Source organism: Molossus molossus, unplaced genomic scaffold, assembly GCF_014108415.1.
Source record: "Molossus molossus isolate mMolMol1 unplaced genomic scaffold, mMolMol1.p scaffold_m16_p_8, whole genome shotgun sequence".
Classification (NCBI taxonomy): Eukaryota; Metazoa; Chordata; class Mammalia; order Chiroptera; family Molossidae; genus Molossus; species Molossus molossus.
Genome location: NW_023425402.1, coordinates 105162016 through 105177568, shown reverse-complemented (window position 1 = coordinate 105177568; position 15553 = coordinate 105162016). Strand labels below are relative to the sequence as shown.

Sequence of the window (15553 nt, the reverse complement as noted above, 5' to 3'; positions counted from 1 at the left end):
ACATTTTTAAACAGTACTACAGATGTGGAGAAGATACACAATCTATAACAATGTTTGCTCATTGCATTTAAAGATCCCTGAAAGCTCACTAGCTAAGAATCTTTAATCTGGAATAAACTCTGGGGTGTTTCACACGAAACACTTCAAACATTTTAACTAAACTGCTAACCTAAAAATCAAAAGGAGCAGATCCGTTTTAACCATTCCAAGACACCACGTTCACAGGCACTGGAACTCAGAACAAGACACACCACAGAAACAGACGATCTGTACAGCATGTGCTGTTCACTGGTTCCTAAAAGCAGGGCGGAGTGACGAGTCCCAGATAAAAGTTTAGATCGCAACGAGGACTGGCAATGTGCTTTGTCCCGCAAAGGCAGTCATGTAATAAAAACTCTTTAAGAGAGACCTCAAACTCAACATGTTCTCATTTATTTAACACCATCCCGTAATCTACTCAAGCAGAGAAATAACCCTCTTCTACATTATGATGAATGAAAATCAGAGTGTTTAACCAGTATTTTTTTCTACATAAAATTTTCAAACTGTGGCTCTTTACTGACATAAATTCATTTTTACTCTTAAAGTTTCCAATGACAGTGAATTCAGGAAAATAGAAACTCATTTCTGACACATCAACAAAAAGGTTGTAAAAAATCTTAAATTTAACTCTTGACGCTAAAATCTTATGAAGGTGGGGAAAGTACAGAAATGAAAAACAACACCACACTGCTGCTGCCCCACAAAGATTAGCTGCTCTGCTTCCTCTCAGCCCCTGAGAGAAGGGTGTGGACAGGCAGGTAAAACTGCAAATGTTTTTAAAAAGCAGTAATTTTTAAGACTTTCAGGTTTGGTGCTGGTTATTCAGTAAGTTCTCAGTTATTTTTAGAAGTCAAAAAACATACTTTTTCTCCTTTGGAAGAAGAAAATATGGTGCTTAAGTAAAATAAAAACATAAATTTCTATTTGTAATCCTGAATTCACTAGCATTTTTCTGTTTTTCTGTTGACATGCCATTTACTTATTAAAAGCTTTAATTAAAAACACTTTTTCATCTTAGTATAATTCAAAACAAATTAACAGAGGTGGATAAGTTTGGGAAACTGCTCTAGATGCCTGGTTATAATACAATATGTTTTTAAATTTTTAAAAAAGGAACTTGTGTTCTTCCTTATTACTAAAACAGTAAATCTTTATTACTCAAACTCTTGAGAATACAAAACAGGCTAAAATCTGAAAAAGAAGTTGCTCAGTGCAGCCACCATGAGATAGACAATTACTATTAACATAGATTTCTACATTTATGCCCTCTTCTGTGACTCTGCATTAGAAAATACATTTAAACAGGCATTTAATTGGTACATTTTAAATAGCTCATTAATTTCTGAATGTTAACTCTCTTAGGCAAGGATCCAAACCTTAGCAGCCATACTTCCAGAATAAAGGGACCCACAGGGGCTACTGAAATGTCTGCTAAACTCAGTATCTGGGAACCTACAAGACAGACTGGACTTGCAGACTGTGAAGATGTACTAGGTATTTTTAAAAAGATTGATGTGATAAAATAAGGGTTAAAATTCAATCAATGGATTCAAGGGAAAAAAAGACATTTCAAGATTCGGCTTCCCGACAGCCATGCTGGCTTAGGTGTGGCAGGATCCCCACTGGGCCAGGAGAAAGCCCACTCCTCTAGGACTCTGCAACTTTGGAAACCTGCTCTCTGCAAGGACAAGTCCTTGTGGATGACATCCCACAGTGGAGATGAGGACCTGGCACTGAGCTCATTCAGAGTTCAAATGACAGAGTCTGTGAATGGTGATGGGTAACAGTTCCCAGAATAAAGCTGCATTTTTCACCCTCATTAACTTATTCTAAAGTTACTCATCTCTGACTTAATGAACAACCACAAACAGGTGACTTGTGGATCCTGTCTCTGCAGGTAATACTACCTGACTCGATTTCAGATCCTAAAAATAGCTTAGAATTGAGTCATACTGAATAACAACCTTAAGCACTGTATTTACATTGCCTAAAAATGAATAAATAGGCTAAATCTGCCATGTGTGCTTTTAATAATCGAATGGGGGGTGGGGTGGCGAGAGAAGAAGTACAAATTAGAAAGTGAAATGCCCACACTTTGTTGTTTTGATTGACTGACTTCAGGTTTAGTTTCAACTAAAATGCTTAACAATTTTGCCTTTTCATCTTTTCCCTCCCCAAACAGATTAACCCTCTGTGTGCACATCTTTCATTCCTTCATTTCACAATCTATTATAAAGATGCTCTGAGTTGAGTTTTGTTTCAGCAAACACGGCAGGCCGATACCACCAGACTAAAGCACTGAGGTACTGAATAAAATATTAAAAGCAAAACACACGCGCGCGCACACACACACCTTTTAAAACATGCTGCTGAGTCAGCACAAAGGAAAGGGTATAGAGAGGTCATAGAGGAAGTGAGAGCAGAAACCCTGGAAGAAGACATGTGCTGAGGCAGGACTCTACCCCAGGAGTCTCCTCCAGACCCTGGAGGCCCTGGTCTGGGTCTACGCTCTGAAGGTTGTACTGGGGGAGGGCAGGACTCTGGTACTGAGCTAGAAGCTGGGACCCCCAAGATGACCTCAACATAAGGGTAAAAGAGAAGAACCTGCTGTGCAAAAGGGAATAGGAAGAAAATTTATCATCACTGACAAAGAGTAGGGGAATAAGGACAAGTGTCTCCTGAGATCTGAGGTCCTTTAGGCTACCCAGTAAAGCTGGAAAAACATTAATCCAGGAATAAAGTTAGACCCCAAGGATGTAGTGTCCACAGGAGACTGGCATAAGGAAAGACAAATTCTCTCTAGAGTAACTTCAATTTAAGGTATTAAAATTCCCTCAGATGAAGTTCTAAGAAAAATGAGCATCTCACAGAAAAAAATAAAAATAAAATAATAAAACACAAGAAAACAAGGCACCATGAGAATGAGCAAAAGAAACAGATGGCCGAATTAGACTTCAGATATTAAGATTACCAGACACAAACAATAAATGTTTATTATACTTAAGTGAAGCTTAAAACTATGAGGAAAGAACAAGAGACTAGAAAGAATGACCAAGCAACCCTGGCTGGTGTGGCTCAGCAGCCAGAGCCAGCCCATGCACCAAAAGATGGAGCGATTGATTCCTGATGAAGGGCATGTACCTGGGTTGCAGGTTCGATGCCTGGCCTGGTCAGGGGGCATACGGAAGGCAACCAATTGATGTGCACATTGAAATTTTGTGCGCTCTCGCTCTGTCTCTCTCCCTTTCTTCCACCTCATCCCTTCCACTCTCCCTAAAAATCACTGGAAAAAAATATCCTTGGGTGAGGATTAACAATCAATCAATCGAACAAACAAAAATAGGAATGATCAAGAAGATTTGAAATAGAACCAAATAAAATTTCTAAAACAAGAATATAACTAAAAGTTGAAGGTACGGATAAAAGAGCAAATTAGGCTCAAATGAAAAAAGAACAGTGAACTGAAGGTAGGAGTCAAAGAAATTACAGGGAAACCTCGATACAATGGACTGATTCGGAAGAGGGGTGTCCATTACAGCCAAACGTCTGTTATACGATAAAGTAGGTTTTCCAGCCCTGGCTGGTTTGGCTCAGCGGTTAGAGAGACGACGCGCGGACCAGACAGACCTGGTTTGGTTCCCGCTAAGGGCACGTACCTCGGTTGCAGTTTGTCCCCGGCAACCAGCCGGTGTGTCTCTTTCACATGGATGTCTCTCTCTCTCTTCCTCCCTCTCTCCCTCCCGCTCTATCTGAAGATGAATGCAAAAATGTCCTCGGGTGAGGATTAAAAAAAAAAGTAGATTTTCTGAATATGTTAAAAATTGACTAATTAGTTTACCTGTTTTTACTTATGTAGACATATTTGTGTAATTAAAATTAATGATCTATGAAAAGTTTAATTTCACAGAAAAGTTTTCTATATGTAGTACAGTAATTTTAAATTTATACTGAATAGGTCTAGTAAATGTGAGCATCTACCAGTCACTTCAAGTAAACAAATACACACGACTGGGGCGTGCGTGGCTTAGCGTACGTGGGAACATCAGCACTCACTAAACTGCTGCAGGAGAGTCATGCCACAGGACAACAGAACCAATTACCTTGTGTGCTGATTCAGTGTGATCACATGCTAATCAGGCACCGAACACTGTTTACGAGTGGTGACTCTTGGATTTCAATATGCAGACCATAGTTGTAGATATGTCATATTTATCTGTGTTGGCAAAATTACTATAGTGCTTTTTCCAACATATAGCCTATTCCCTAAAATTTGTGTAAAATAACGGTGATTAATTTAATTGTAAGCAAATCTTGGTTAAAAGCATTTTTAAATTAACAGGGTGTTAATGTTCACTAAGACATACAGACTGGAAATTTTGTCCATTAAATCCAAAGTCCACTAAATTGAAGTCTGCAAAATCAAGGCTTTACTGTATCCAGAATGCAGTACAAGAAAACATAACAGGTGGAGAGTCAGGGAGTTATGTGTCTGCTGGACTTTTCCATGCTAATCAGAGCTCCAGAAAGAGAGACTGGGAAGAGGCAATATTCAGGAAATAATAATTGCTGGAAATGTTCTACAACTGTATTCCCCAATACAGTAGCCATTAGCCACAGGTGGCCATTTAAATAAAAAAAAAAAAAAAATCCCTGGCCGATTTTGCTCAGTGGTTAGAGTATCAGGCCTAGGACGGGAGTGTCTTGGGTTTGACACCCAGTCAAGGTCACATACCTGGGTTGTAGGTTCAATCCCTGGCCCTGGCTGGGATTGTGCAGGAGGCAGCCAATTGATGTTTATCTCTCTCTCTCTCTTCCACTCTATCTAAGAAGCAATGGAAAAATATCCTCAGGTGAGGAAAAATGATAGTAATAATAATAAAAATAAATAAATAATATAAAAACAAAGTTCCTCAGTCACACTAACCACGTGTCGTGTCCTTGTCAGCCACATGTGGCAGGTGGCTGCCGGACGGAACTGCACAGATGTAGAACATTTGCAGCATCACACAAAGTTCCACTGCTCTAGAGCTACTGAAAGACCCAAGACACCCATTAAATCCCAAGCTGTGTAAATAAAATCCACACATGACACACTGTGAAACTGCAAAGTACTAAAGACACAAAGAAGGTCTTCAAAACTGGCAGAGGGCAGCCCTGGCCGGTTTGGCTCAGCGGTTAGAGCATCCGCCTGCGGTCCGGAGAGACCCGGGTTCGGTTCCCGCTAAGGGCATGTACCTCGGTTGCAGTTTGTCCCCGGCCCTGGTTGGTCGTGCAGGTGGCAGCCACTCGATGTGTCCCTTCACATCGATGTTTCTCTCTCTCTCTCTCTCTCTCTTCCTCTCTCTCCCTCCCACTCTGTCTGTGCAAAAAATGGAAAAATGTCCTCGGGTGAGGATAAAAAAAAACAAAACTGGCAGAGGGCAGAGTCAGACCATCTATAAAGGAACCGTCTTAGATGGCTAACTTCTTAGCAGTAACTTTGAGAGCCCGTGAAAACAGGAGTAATACCTTCAAATATGCCGAGAAAAAATACTATCAACCTAGAACTCCATACCTAAGAAACTCTATTTCAAGAATAGGGCAAGATACATTTTCACTAATAAGGGATTTACCAACAATAAATCTTCCCTAATGGAAAATTCCAAAGAATTCACTTTAGGCAGAACGAAAATTATCCCAGAAAGAAGATCTGGAATGTAAAAAGGAATAGTAACCAAAGACATGGTAAAATGTGATGAAATCTAAATAAATGTTAACTGTATAAAAAACTGTCTAATTTGTCTTGGAAAAGAGAGATTTCAAATACCAGGCAATAACTGGCTCTTTTGGAGGAGATGATTGGAGTTAAGTATCTAAAGGTCTTTTTTACCCTCAGGAGAAGGGTAATAATACTGAGTAATTTCAGACTTTAACTTAGAAATGGTAACATACATTCTATGATAACCACTGAAAAAAGGCAACATATTAGACAAACCTTCCAAAAAGTTAAGAAGGGAAAAAAGAAGTAAAATAAGACGGGAGGAGGGTGTTCCTCAATCAATCTATAAAATGGTAGCTGGAAATCCAAACATATCAGTAAATACAAATAAAAGTAGAAGAAAAATCTCTAGCCATAAAGATCACCAGACTAGATAAAAAGATAAAATTCAGCTACAGGGTTTTATATACCAAGCAAATATTTACCAAAAGAAAGATAACGAAGTCACATTGTTAGACAAAATGGCCTTTAAGAAAAAGTGTATTATAAAAGAACGTTACTTCATAGTAAAAAAAAGTTCCAAGTCACCTGAAAGATAACACGAATTCTAAACTCAGAGATTTTTTTTAAATCCACCATTTTAACATGTCCATCAAGTACCAAAAAGGCCACTTAGATACACCAAGCCAAGAAGAGTTAATAAGGATACAGATGTGAAAGGCATAATAGGTTCAATCTAATGGACACATACAGAATGCACACATGTGCATTCCTGGGAATGATTGATAGATAGATAGATAGATAGATAGATAGATAGATAGATAGACAGACAGATAGATAAAATCTCACAGGTAGAATATTTCTGATTATATGCTAGATACAAAATTAGCCTTAATAAATGTTCAGGTATAGTATTAGTATTAATCAGATTACCTGATCACAACGCAATTAAGTTAGAAATCATTAACAAAAAAACAAATAGAAAAACCCTATACTTTTAAAAATTAAAGACACTTTGGGGCTTTCAGTCAAGATGGCAACATGGGTAAATGCTGTACTTGTCTCCTTTCACAACCACATCAAAACTACAGAATAACCATCATTGAGAACCACCTGAAGTCTAGCGAAACAGGAGTCTTATATACACAAGAAGCCCTGTTGAGACTGGTAGAGACACAATACAGGCTGGTCCCCCATCCACATAAAATAGTTGAAAATTGGGAGGGGCATCTCTGCTGCAGAGGTCACCCCTGAGGAGCGAGGGGTTCCAGCCCCAAACCAGAACTCCCAGCCCAGGGTTCCATGGCCAGGAAGAGAAGTCCCCATAACTCTGGCTGTAAAAATCAGTGGGGACTCTGGCTAAGACAGAGGGCTGCGGGAGGAGTCCCAGGCATTCCTCTTCAAGGGACTGCAAGGACTCACTTGGACTCATTTGCTCTGAGCTCTAGCACTGGGGCAGCAGCTCGAGAGGCGCCAGGGACATATGGGGAGGAACTGAATTGTCTGGCTTTAGGGCCAGGGCTGGGGGGGCAGCTTTCTCCCAGACAGAAGTGCTGGCACAGGCCACTGTTCCTTTTCTGAGCCTTCCCCCAACCCAGCCTACATACTGGCCATATCTGAGTCTCCAGCAACCTCATAACACTGGTTGCCCTGTCCTGGTCATTCCCTGAGACCCCACTCCAGTCAAGTCTGGGACACACCCAGTCGCTTCCAGTGCTTTTCCATACAAATAGCCTGCCTTAGCTCATGCTGAGGACTTTCCTAACATCTCTCCAAGGTTCACAAACTCCAAGTAAGCATCATCTAGTCTCAGTGAGCCGCTTACCTCTTGCTAAGCAGCCACACGCCTGACACTAGTGGCAGCTGGCCTGTTTGCAGCTCAGCCTCTCCCAGGCAGCTTAGTGAAGCCCAGCACAAGTGGCAACCATCTGCATGCAGATCACTTGGTAGCTCAAATCAAGTGGTCTTTGGCAGGGCACAGGTAGCAGCTGACCTTGAACGGCACCAGAGCCCCTCCCAAAAGACCTCAAAACCAATACATCCAGTGGCCAGCATCAGACCCCATGAGAGCACCACCCAACCACCTCCATATATGACACACTCAAAGGGAAGACTCAGCAGGCATCGAAGCCCCGCTAAAGCCAATCCTGCAGAATCCTAGGAATTCTACTCCATGGGGTCAGCTCCCAAGCCCTGATCAACAGCTCCTCCACTGTAGTCACAACCAGTCCTCACAACCAATCAGCCTGAAGGTCAATCCCTCCCCTGGACATGCCAACAGTAATCAAGGCTCAACTACAACAGGAGAGCTCACACAAAAAATTACCTGGGCCACACAGCTCAGGTGACCAGGGATACTGTGCTACTGGGCCCCACAGGACACCTACTACATAAGGCCACTCTACTAAGAATGGAAGACGTAACAGCTCTACCTAATATGTAGAAACAAATGCAGGGAGGCAGACAAAATGAGGAGACAAAGAAACATGTCCCAAAATGACAGAACAGAACAAAACTCCAGAAAAATAAAACTAAACAAAATGAGACAAGCAGTGGTTATAAGGATACTCAGTGAGAACTTCACAAAAAGATAGGAAACATAAAAATAGAGATAAAAAAATAAAAAAGTCAGAAATGAAGAATACAATAACTAAAATGAAGAATATATTAGAGGAAAGAAAAAATAGATTAGATAAAGCAGATGATCAAATCAGTGATTTAGAAGATAAAGTAGCAGAAAACATCCAGTCAGAATAGCAAAAAGAATTTTAAAAAATAAAGATAGTTTAAGGGGCCTCTGGGACAACTTCAAGTATATCAACACTGACATCCATAGAAGGAGAAGAGAGAGAGAAAGGCATTAAAATCATATTTGAAGAAATAATGATGAGAAACTTCCCTAACGTGCCAAGGAAATAAACACACAAGCCAAGGACAGTGAGTCCCAAACAAGGTGAAGCCCAAGAGGCCCACACCGAGACACATCATAATTAAAATCCCAAAAGTTAAAGACAAAGAGAGAATCTTAAAAGCAACAAAAGAAAAGCAGTTAATTACCTACAAAGGAGCTCCAATAGACTGTCAGCTGATTTCTCAATAGAAATTTTGCATGCCAGAGAAGACAGATGAAATACTCAAAGTGAGGTAAAGCAAGGACCTATAACCAAAATTACTCTACCCAGCAAAGCTATCACTTAGACTCAAAGGACAGATAAAAAGCTCCCCAGACAAGAAAAAGCTAATGGAGTTTATCACCACCAAGCTAGCATTACAAAAAACGTTAAAGGGACTTCTTTAAGAAAAATAAAAAATATGAATATAATATCAATAACTACCTATCTATCAACAATTACCTTGATTGGAAAAATTATCCCATCAAAACACAAAGGGTGGCCCTGGCCAGTTTGGCTCAGCGGTTAGAGCATCAGCCTGTGGTCCAGAGAGACCCAGGGTCGGTTCCCGCTAAGGGCGCATACCTTGATTGCAGTTTGTCCCCGGCCCTGGTTGGTCATGCGGGTGGCAGCAACTCAATATGTCCCTTTCACGTTGATGTTTCTCTCTCTCTCTCTCTCTCTCTCTCTCCCTCCCTCCCTCCTTCCCTCCCTCTCTCTCCTTCCCACTCTGTCTGAACAAAAAATGGAAAAATGTCCTCAGGTGAGGATAAAAAACAACAACAAAAAAACCCCACAAAGGGTGGCTGAATAGATTTAAAAAACGAGACCCTTACATATACTGCCTACAAGAGACTCACTTCAGATCCAAAGACACACAGATTGAAAATAAAGGGATGGAAAAAGATATTTCATGAAAATGAGAGAGAAAAAAAAAAAGCTGGGGTAGCTATACTTATACCAGACAAAATAGACTTTAAAACAAAAGCTGTAACAAGAGACAAAGAGGGACTCAGCAATTCCACTTCTGGGTATTTATTCAAAGTAATCCAAAACACTAATTCGAAAAGACATACGCATCCATATGTTCACTGCAGCATTATTTACAATAGCCAATTATGGAAGCAACCTAAGTGTCCATCAATAGATGAATGGATAAAGAAGAAGTGGTGAATATATACAATAGAATATCACTCAGCCATAAAAAAGAATAAAATCTTATCATTTGTGAAAACATGGATGGACCTAGAGGGTATAACGCCTATAGTGAAGTAAGTCAGAGAAAGACAAATACCATATTTCACTTATATGTGGCATTTAAAAAGTAGAAGAACAAACAAAACAGAAACAAACTGGGCTGGTGTGGCTCAGTGGCTGAGCATCAACCTATGCACCAAGAGTTCACCGGTTTGATTCCCGGGCAGGACACATGCCCAGGTGGTGGGCCCGATCCCCAGTGTGTAGGATGCAGGAGGTGGCCAATCAATGTTCTCTCTCATCGATGTTTCTATCTGTCTCTCCCTCTCACTTCCTCTCTCTCTAAAATCAATAGAAGGGGGGAAAAAAACAGAAACAAACTCATAGATAACAGAGAACATTTTGATGGTTGCCATCTGGGAGTGGAATAGGGGGATGAAAAAGGCAAAGGGATTAAGAAGTACAAACTGGTAGTCACAAAACAGTCATGGGGATGTAAAATATAGCATAGGAAAATATAGTTAATAATATTGTAATAACTATGTATGGTGTAAATTGGTATTAGATTTATCAGGGTGATCACTTCGTAAGTTGTATAAATGTCTAATTAGTATGCTGAACACCTGAGACTAATATAATACTGTATGTGAACTGTAATGGAAAAATAAAATATTCAAAAAATTAAACACATTTCTAACAGCTCATAGGTTAAGATAAATTTTTCAAAGTTACAAAAGTAAGAAGCTTTTCCAATGATCTTAAAACATAAGAACCAATTTCTCATGTAATCACTAATAATACTGTAATATTGTGCTTAAGAAACATTGCTAATACCTAAGCGGTAGATACATATTTTCCACTGCACATGTATACTGAAAAACAAGTTCACTTAAATGCACAATTAAATGAACGAAAGCTTATGGCTGGAGACAGTTTTCTGTAACAAGCCACCTATCTCAATGGACTATCTTATTCTGTTTCAAACTGGAGAGAGAGAAACAGAGGCAAGAAAACTCAACATTCTTTTGTGTAGTAACAGCTTCTAAAGAGCCTTGGTGTGTGCTGGTCACAGAGGACACAAAGGTTAGTAAATACACACAGTACCGTACCAGCCTCCTAGGGCTGACAGTATCCTAAAGGAGACAGCCACTAGTCGTAGAAACATACCTTAAATGGCAGTAGGGGCAAATGTGACCCACGAGGGTTGGGCAGATCAGGAATGCTTTCCAGAGAAGTAATGCTCTGAGACATATGTGTAAAAGGAAGGTACCTGGGGGAAGAGGCCAAAGAACAGCATTCCAGAAAAGAAAGAAAAGCATGTGCAAGTTACAAAGTGTTAGGTGGGCAATTAAAGTAAAACTGTAATTTAATTTTCAGATGCTCAATATAAAAACAGGGAGCAGTAGAAAACTCTGCAAAATTTTTATGCTTTCTAATCTATTCCTTCTGTGATAAGAAATTGTTTTACCTTTCCACTGTCATAGAATTCTTCTTTGACTATACAAAAACTGTCCAGATATTATATTTAAGATTCTTTTAAAAATACTGTTATACAAAACTGAATGATTATCATTTCCCATACTTTTTTTCAAACTATCAAAACCACCTTTAACCCTGAAGACTCTCTAGAAAGATATTTCTAGCCTTTTTATCTTTTCCGAAAAAGAGGTTTTTGCTCAGGAGAGACCACAAAGTACGCTTTCTAAACTGTTCTTTCTAATGTTTATAATGGAACAGTCCTAAGCAATTCACTCATTTCTTACCTAGCAGTATTTCAACATTCCACCCCCACTTAATTCTACCAGACAAGCAGTATAACACAAATGTATAACTTTAGACATTGGAGCTAGAAAGAAGTGTTTTGTGGGTTTTTTTAAAAAGCACCAGGCACTCCTAGAATTTTGTTATAATGATTACTCCTAAAAGTGACTATGTAAGCACAAACGAATCCAAATTAGTTACCAAAGGTTAACTTTGAAATGGGAATTACAACTAAATTATATAGCTATGGATTAACTTTCACTATTTTCTTTATGTCCCTTTTATTTTTATTTTTTATTTTACTTAATAAATCTTTTTTATATTTAATTTTTTAAATTTATTTTTGTTACAGATGTTTCTCCCCCACCCTCCCCAGCTGTGTTGTCCATGTCCATTGTTCATGCATACATGGATATAAGTTCTGTGGTTTATCTCTCCCCCACTACTCCCTCTTCTGGGGATTGTCAGTCTGTACCCCACTTCCACGTCTCTGGGTCTACCCCATTCCTCAGACTGTTATGTTCATTATATTCCACAAATAAGTGAGATCATGTGGTATTTGTCTTTTTCTGCTTGGCTTGTTTCACTTAGGATAATACTTTCCAGGTCCCTCCATGTCGTCTCAAAGGGTAACAGACCTTTCTTTCTTACAGCTGCATAGTACTCCATTTATGTCCCTTTTAATAATACGGGCGAAAACATAATTTCTTTCCCAAGATTTAATATATAAAACTTAATTTACTCCTAAATTCACCATATGACTATGTCAAAATATAACCTTTTAAAGCTTCTAACAGAAGTCAAGACTTGACACACTTGTATTAGCCTTTCCCTGCATTTGTTAAATGAGACCGGACCGGTCGCAGAGTAACATAACTGAATTCAGCATACTGGGGACAGATCAGAATCAAAGAACAGATAATCCCTTTAAAATGTGCAGTTACTGATGAACTTTTTTGGGTTATGAAGAACTGACCAATTCAAGTTTTTCTCCTCAAAAATAATTCCTTTCTATTCTGAGTATACCAGAAGTTTTTTAAAAATCATGATAGTTTGAAGATAAGCGCATCTTCAAAAAAATATTTAAGAACAATATACAAGAAAATTGTATCTAAGAGAACCAAGGCCATTCTTTGGAAAATTCAAAGGGAAACCCAACAGTACCTAATATATCCAGATATTGTATTGATTTGCCATCACTTGCATTAAGCAAGAGCCAGAGTGCAACGAGTCTTAAATTTTATAAAATGTTAGCTGTTATTAGTTACTTACTAAAAGTACATTCTCCTCATCTATTCAATTAAAAAAAGTGAAGGAAAAAGCCCAAACAACTCAGCTGTTGGTAAAGCAGAGATGTGGGTAGCGGGTGGTGGGGAAACAAGAACTTAACTCTCTGGGAACAATTAAAAAATGAGAGTTTGGTTTGATACAAGAGTCACCAGGAAGTAGGAAAACCAGAAAACTGAGGCAGGATCCTCTTTTATTAAGCGCTTTTTTGCTCTTCCTCTTTTAAAAAATGGAAGTGTTTGTCACCACGCAGACATGGAAATGAGTCCCGTGTGGAACAGTGATTAGAAAGGTGAAGGAGGCTAACAGCAGGAATTCCTGGAATTTGCCTTCAGAGTAGTAGATGATCATGGAGGAAGTGCTGACGCGTGCTTTAAGGCTTGTACTTAGGGAGGACACGTCCAAATCAAGTTTAGTACCAGAACCACCATCCTTTTCAATTTTACGGAAAAACTAAATTCAGGTGTACCCATCAAATGAAATTTCCACTATGTACACCTGCACGAGTTGCTAAGCTGGGTCCCACTTAAAGGGCAGTGCTGTAACATGCATTACATCAGAGTGAGAAATACCACAACACTGACCACCACCCAACAGGCATCTCCCACACACAGCCCTGAAGGTTGCAAGATGAGTGTAAAATAAGACCGTGACTGGTAGTTTCCGAAACGTGTGGCAACAAACCTCAAAATCAAATTTCCTTAGACATCCTTGCCTTGAGCTCAGTTTTGTTTTTAAAAAGATCAATATAAAATTATACGTGTTAAAAAAGGTAGTAAATCCTATCGCATCTGATAAGACCAAAGAGGAGCATAGACAATACTGTTTTAACAAGGGGATTATGTCAGTGACAGCAGGCAATGAATCTCCATTAAAATAAATAAATACATAAACACTGCACCGAGGTAGATTCCGAGCACACACATTAACAGACAAATGAGACCGGACAATCTGATCTTTCAAAGGGATTTCAAACCCCTTACCACTTTCCTGAATTACCTAACAAAAACACAACAACAACAACAACAAAGTAAGGTTTTCACCAACCCAAAAGAAACTGGGAGATTTCACACACAACTACGGGAGAGGGTGCTGATGTTTATCAAGGTTACAATTCAAAAACGACTTGCAAAAGTCGGTCCATCCCTGCGACCCCATGACTGGCTGCTGGAGGGGTCCCCGCCGGCCCGCACCGCCGGCCCGCACCCGAGCCAGGCTTCCCTGGTTTGCATCCGGAACCACGGAAACCCCGCCAGGAAGGGGGGCGGGGAGGGTGACTCCTGCAGACTCACGTGGCCGAGTGACCACTGACCCCACGGACACTGCCCTCAAGCCCGCAGCAAGCCACGGCCGCTGGCCAGTCCCCGAGCGCGAGCCCAAGTCGCACCCGGAATCCGGGCCTGGGCCTTCTGCAGGCAACCGCGCCGCGGAAAACCACGGTCCTCTCCCACGCCGCGACCGTCCGCGCTGGGGGACCGTTCAAACCGAGAAGGCAGCAAACAAAAGACGAACGAAACAAAAAAAAAAAAGAAAGAAAAAGAAAGACGAAGGAAGTGGAAGCGCGGGGCGTTCAAGGTGCGCGTCGGTGCCCCGGAGCCCGGCCTGAACTTCGGCCGCCCGGGCGGGGGTCGGGCCTCGGGCGCCGGGGGGGACGCGCTCTCCGCGGCGGCCAGCGTGCGGGACGTGGCAGCGGCCACCCCCGGGACGTGACCAGAGCCCCCGGGGCCGCGGCGACTCCCTCCCTCGGCCCGGCCGCAGCCCACGCGCGGGCGCAAACTTTGCAGGCGGCGCCGCTCCCGCACCCCCGGCCGGGACCCCGAGCGCCCTCGCCCCGGCCCGGCCCCGACCCTCCCGCACCCCCGGCCGGGACCCCGAGCGCCCTCGCCCCGGCCCGGCCCCGACCCTCCCGCACCCCCGGCCGGGACCCCGAGCGCCCTCGCCCCGGCCCGGCCCCGACCCTCCCGCACCCCCGGCCGGGACCCCGAGCGCCCACGCCCCGGCCCCGACCCTCCCGCACCCCCGGCCGGGTCCCCGAGCGCCCTCGCCCCGGCCCCGACCCTCCCGCACCCCCGGCCGGGACCCCGAGCGCCCTCGCCCCGGCCCCGACCCTCCCGCACCCCCGGCCGGGACCCCGAGCGCCCTCGCCCCGGCCCCGACCCTCCCGCACCCCCGGCCGGGACCCCGAGCGCCCTCGTCCCGGCCCCGACCCTCCCGCACCCCCGGCCGGGTCCCCGAGCGCCCTCGCCCTCGCCCGGCCCCGACCCTCCCGCGCCGCCGAGGGGCCCCGGGCCTGCCGCGCGCCCCTCACCTTGGTGGCCATGGCGGCGGGGCCCCGGCCCGGGACGGCCGGCTCCTCTCCCGCGCCGCGCTGGCGGCCCGCGGCGGGCAGGCGACTGAGGGCGGCTCCGGCTGGGCCCCGGCGCGGCGGCAGCTCCGCCTCGGCCCCGAGTGTGGGCGCTCGGCGACTCCGGCCGCCGCCCGCTGCTGCAGTTCCTGAAACGCCCGGCTGCGCGGCCCCCGCCCCCGCGCCGAGCCGCCCATGGACCGCGGCGTGGCCGGCGGAAGCGCGCCCGGTGCCCTCGGCCGGCCCGGCCTCCTCGCCCCCTCCGCCCCCGCCCGCGGCGGCGCCCTTTGTTCCCGCGCTGGGCCGGCCCGGCGGGTCTGCGCGCGGTCACCG

At 43.4% G+C, this 15553-nt stretch overlaps 1 protein-coding gene across 2 annotated transcripts in view; it reads right to left on the bottom strand.

The window, feature by feature from the left end:
• Window positions 1-15235, bottom strand: part of SNX9 (sorting nexin 9) — an 89463-nt gene extending 74228 nt beyond the window's left edge. Inside the window, exon 1 of one of the 2 annotated variants that reach the window (XM_036247851.1) lies at window positions 15185-15235. In XM_036247851.1, coding sequence (XP_036103744.1) covers window positions 15185-15196 — 12 coding nt within the window. In that variant the 5' untranslated portion in view covers window positions 15197-15235. Of the gene's footprint in view, window positions 1-10995; window positions 11095-15184 lie in introns of those variants that run through there. The other variant, XM_036247850.1, reaches the window with a different exon arrangement.
• Between the last annotated feature and the right edge of the window lie 318 nt (window positions 15236-15553).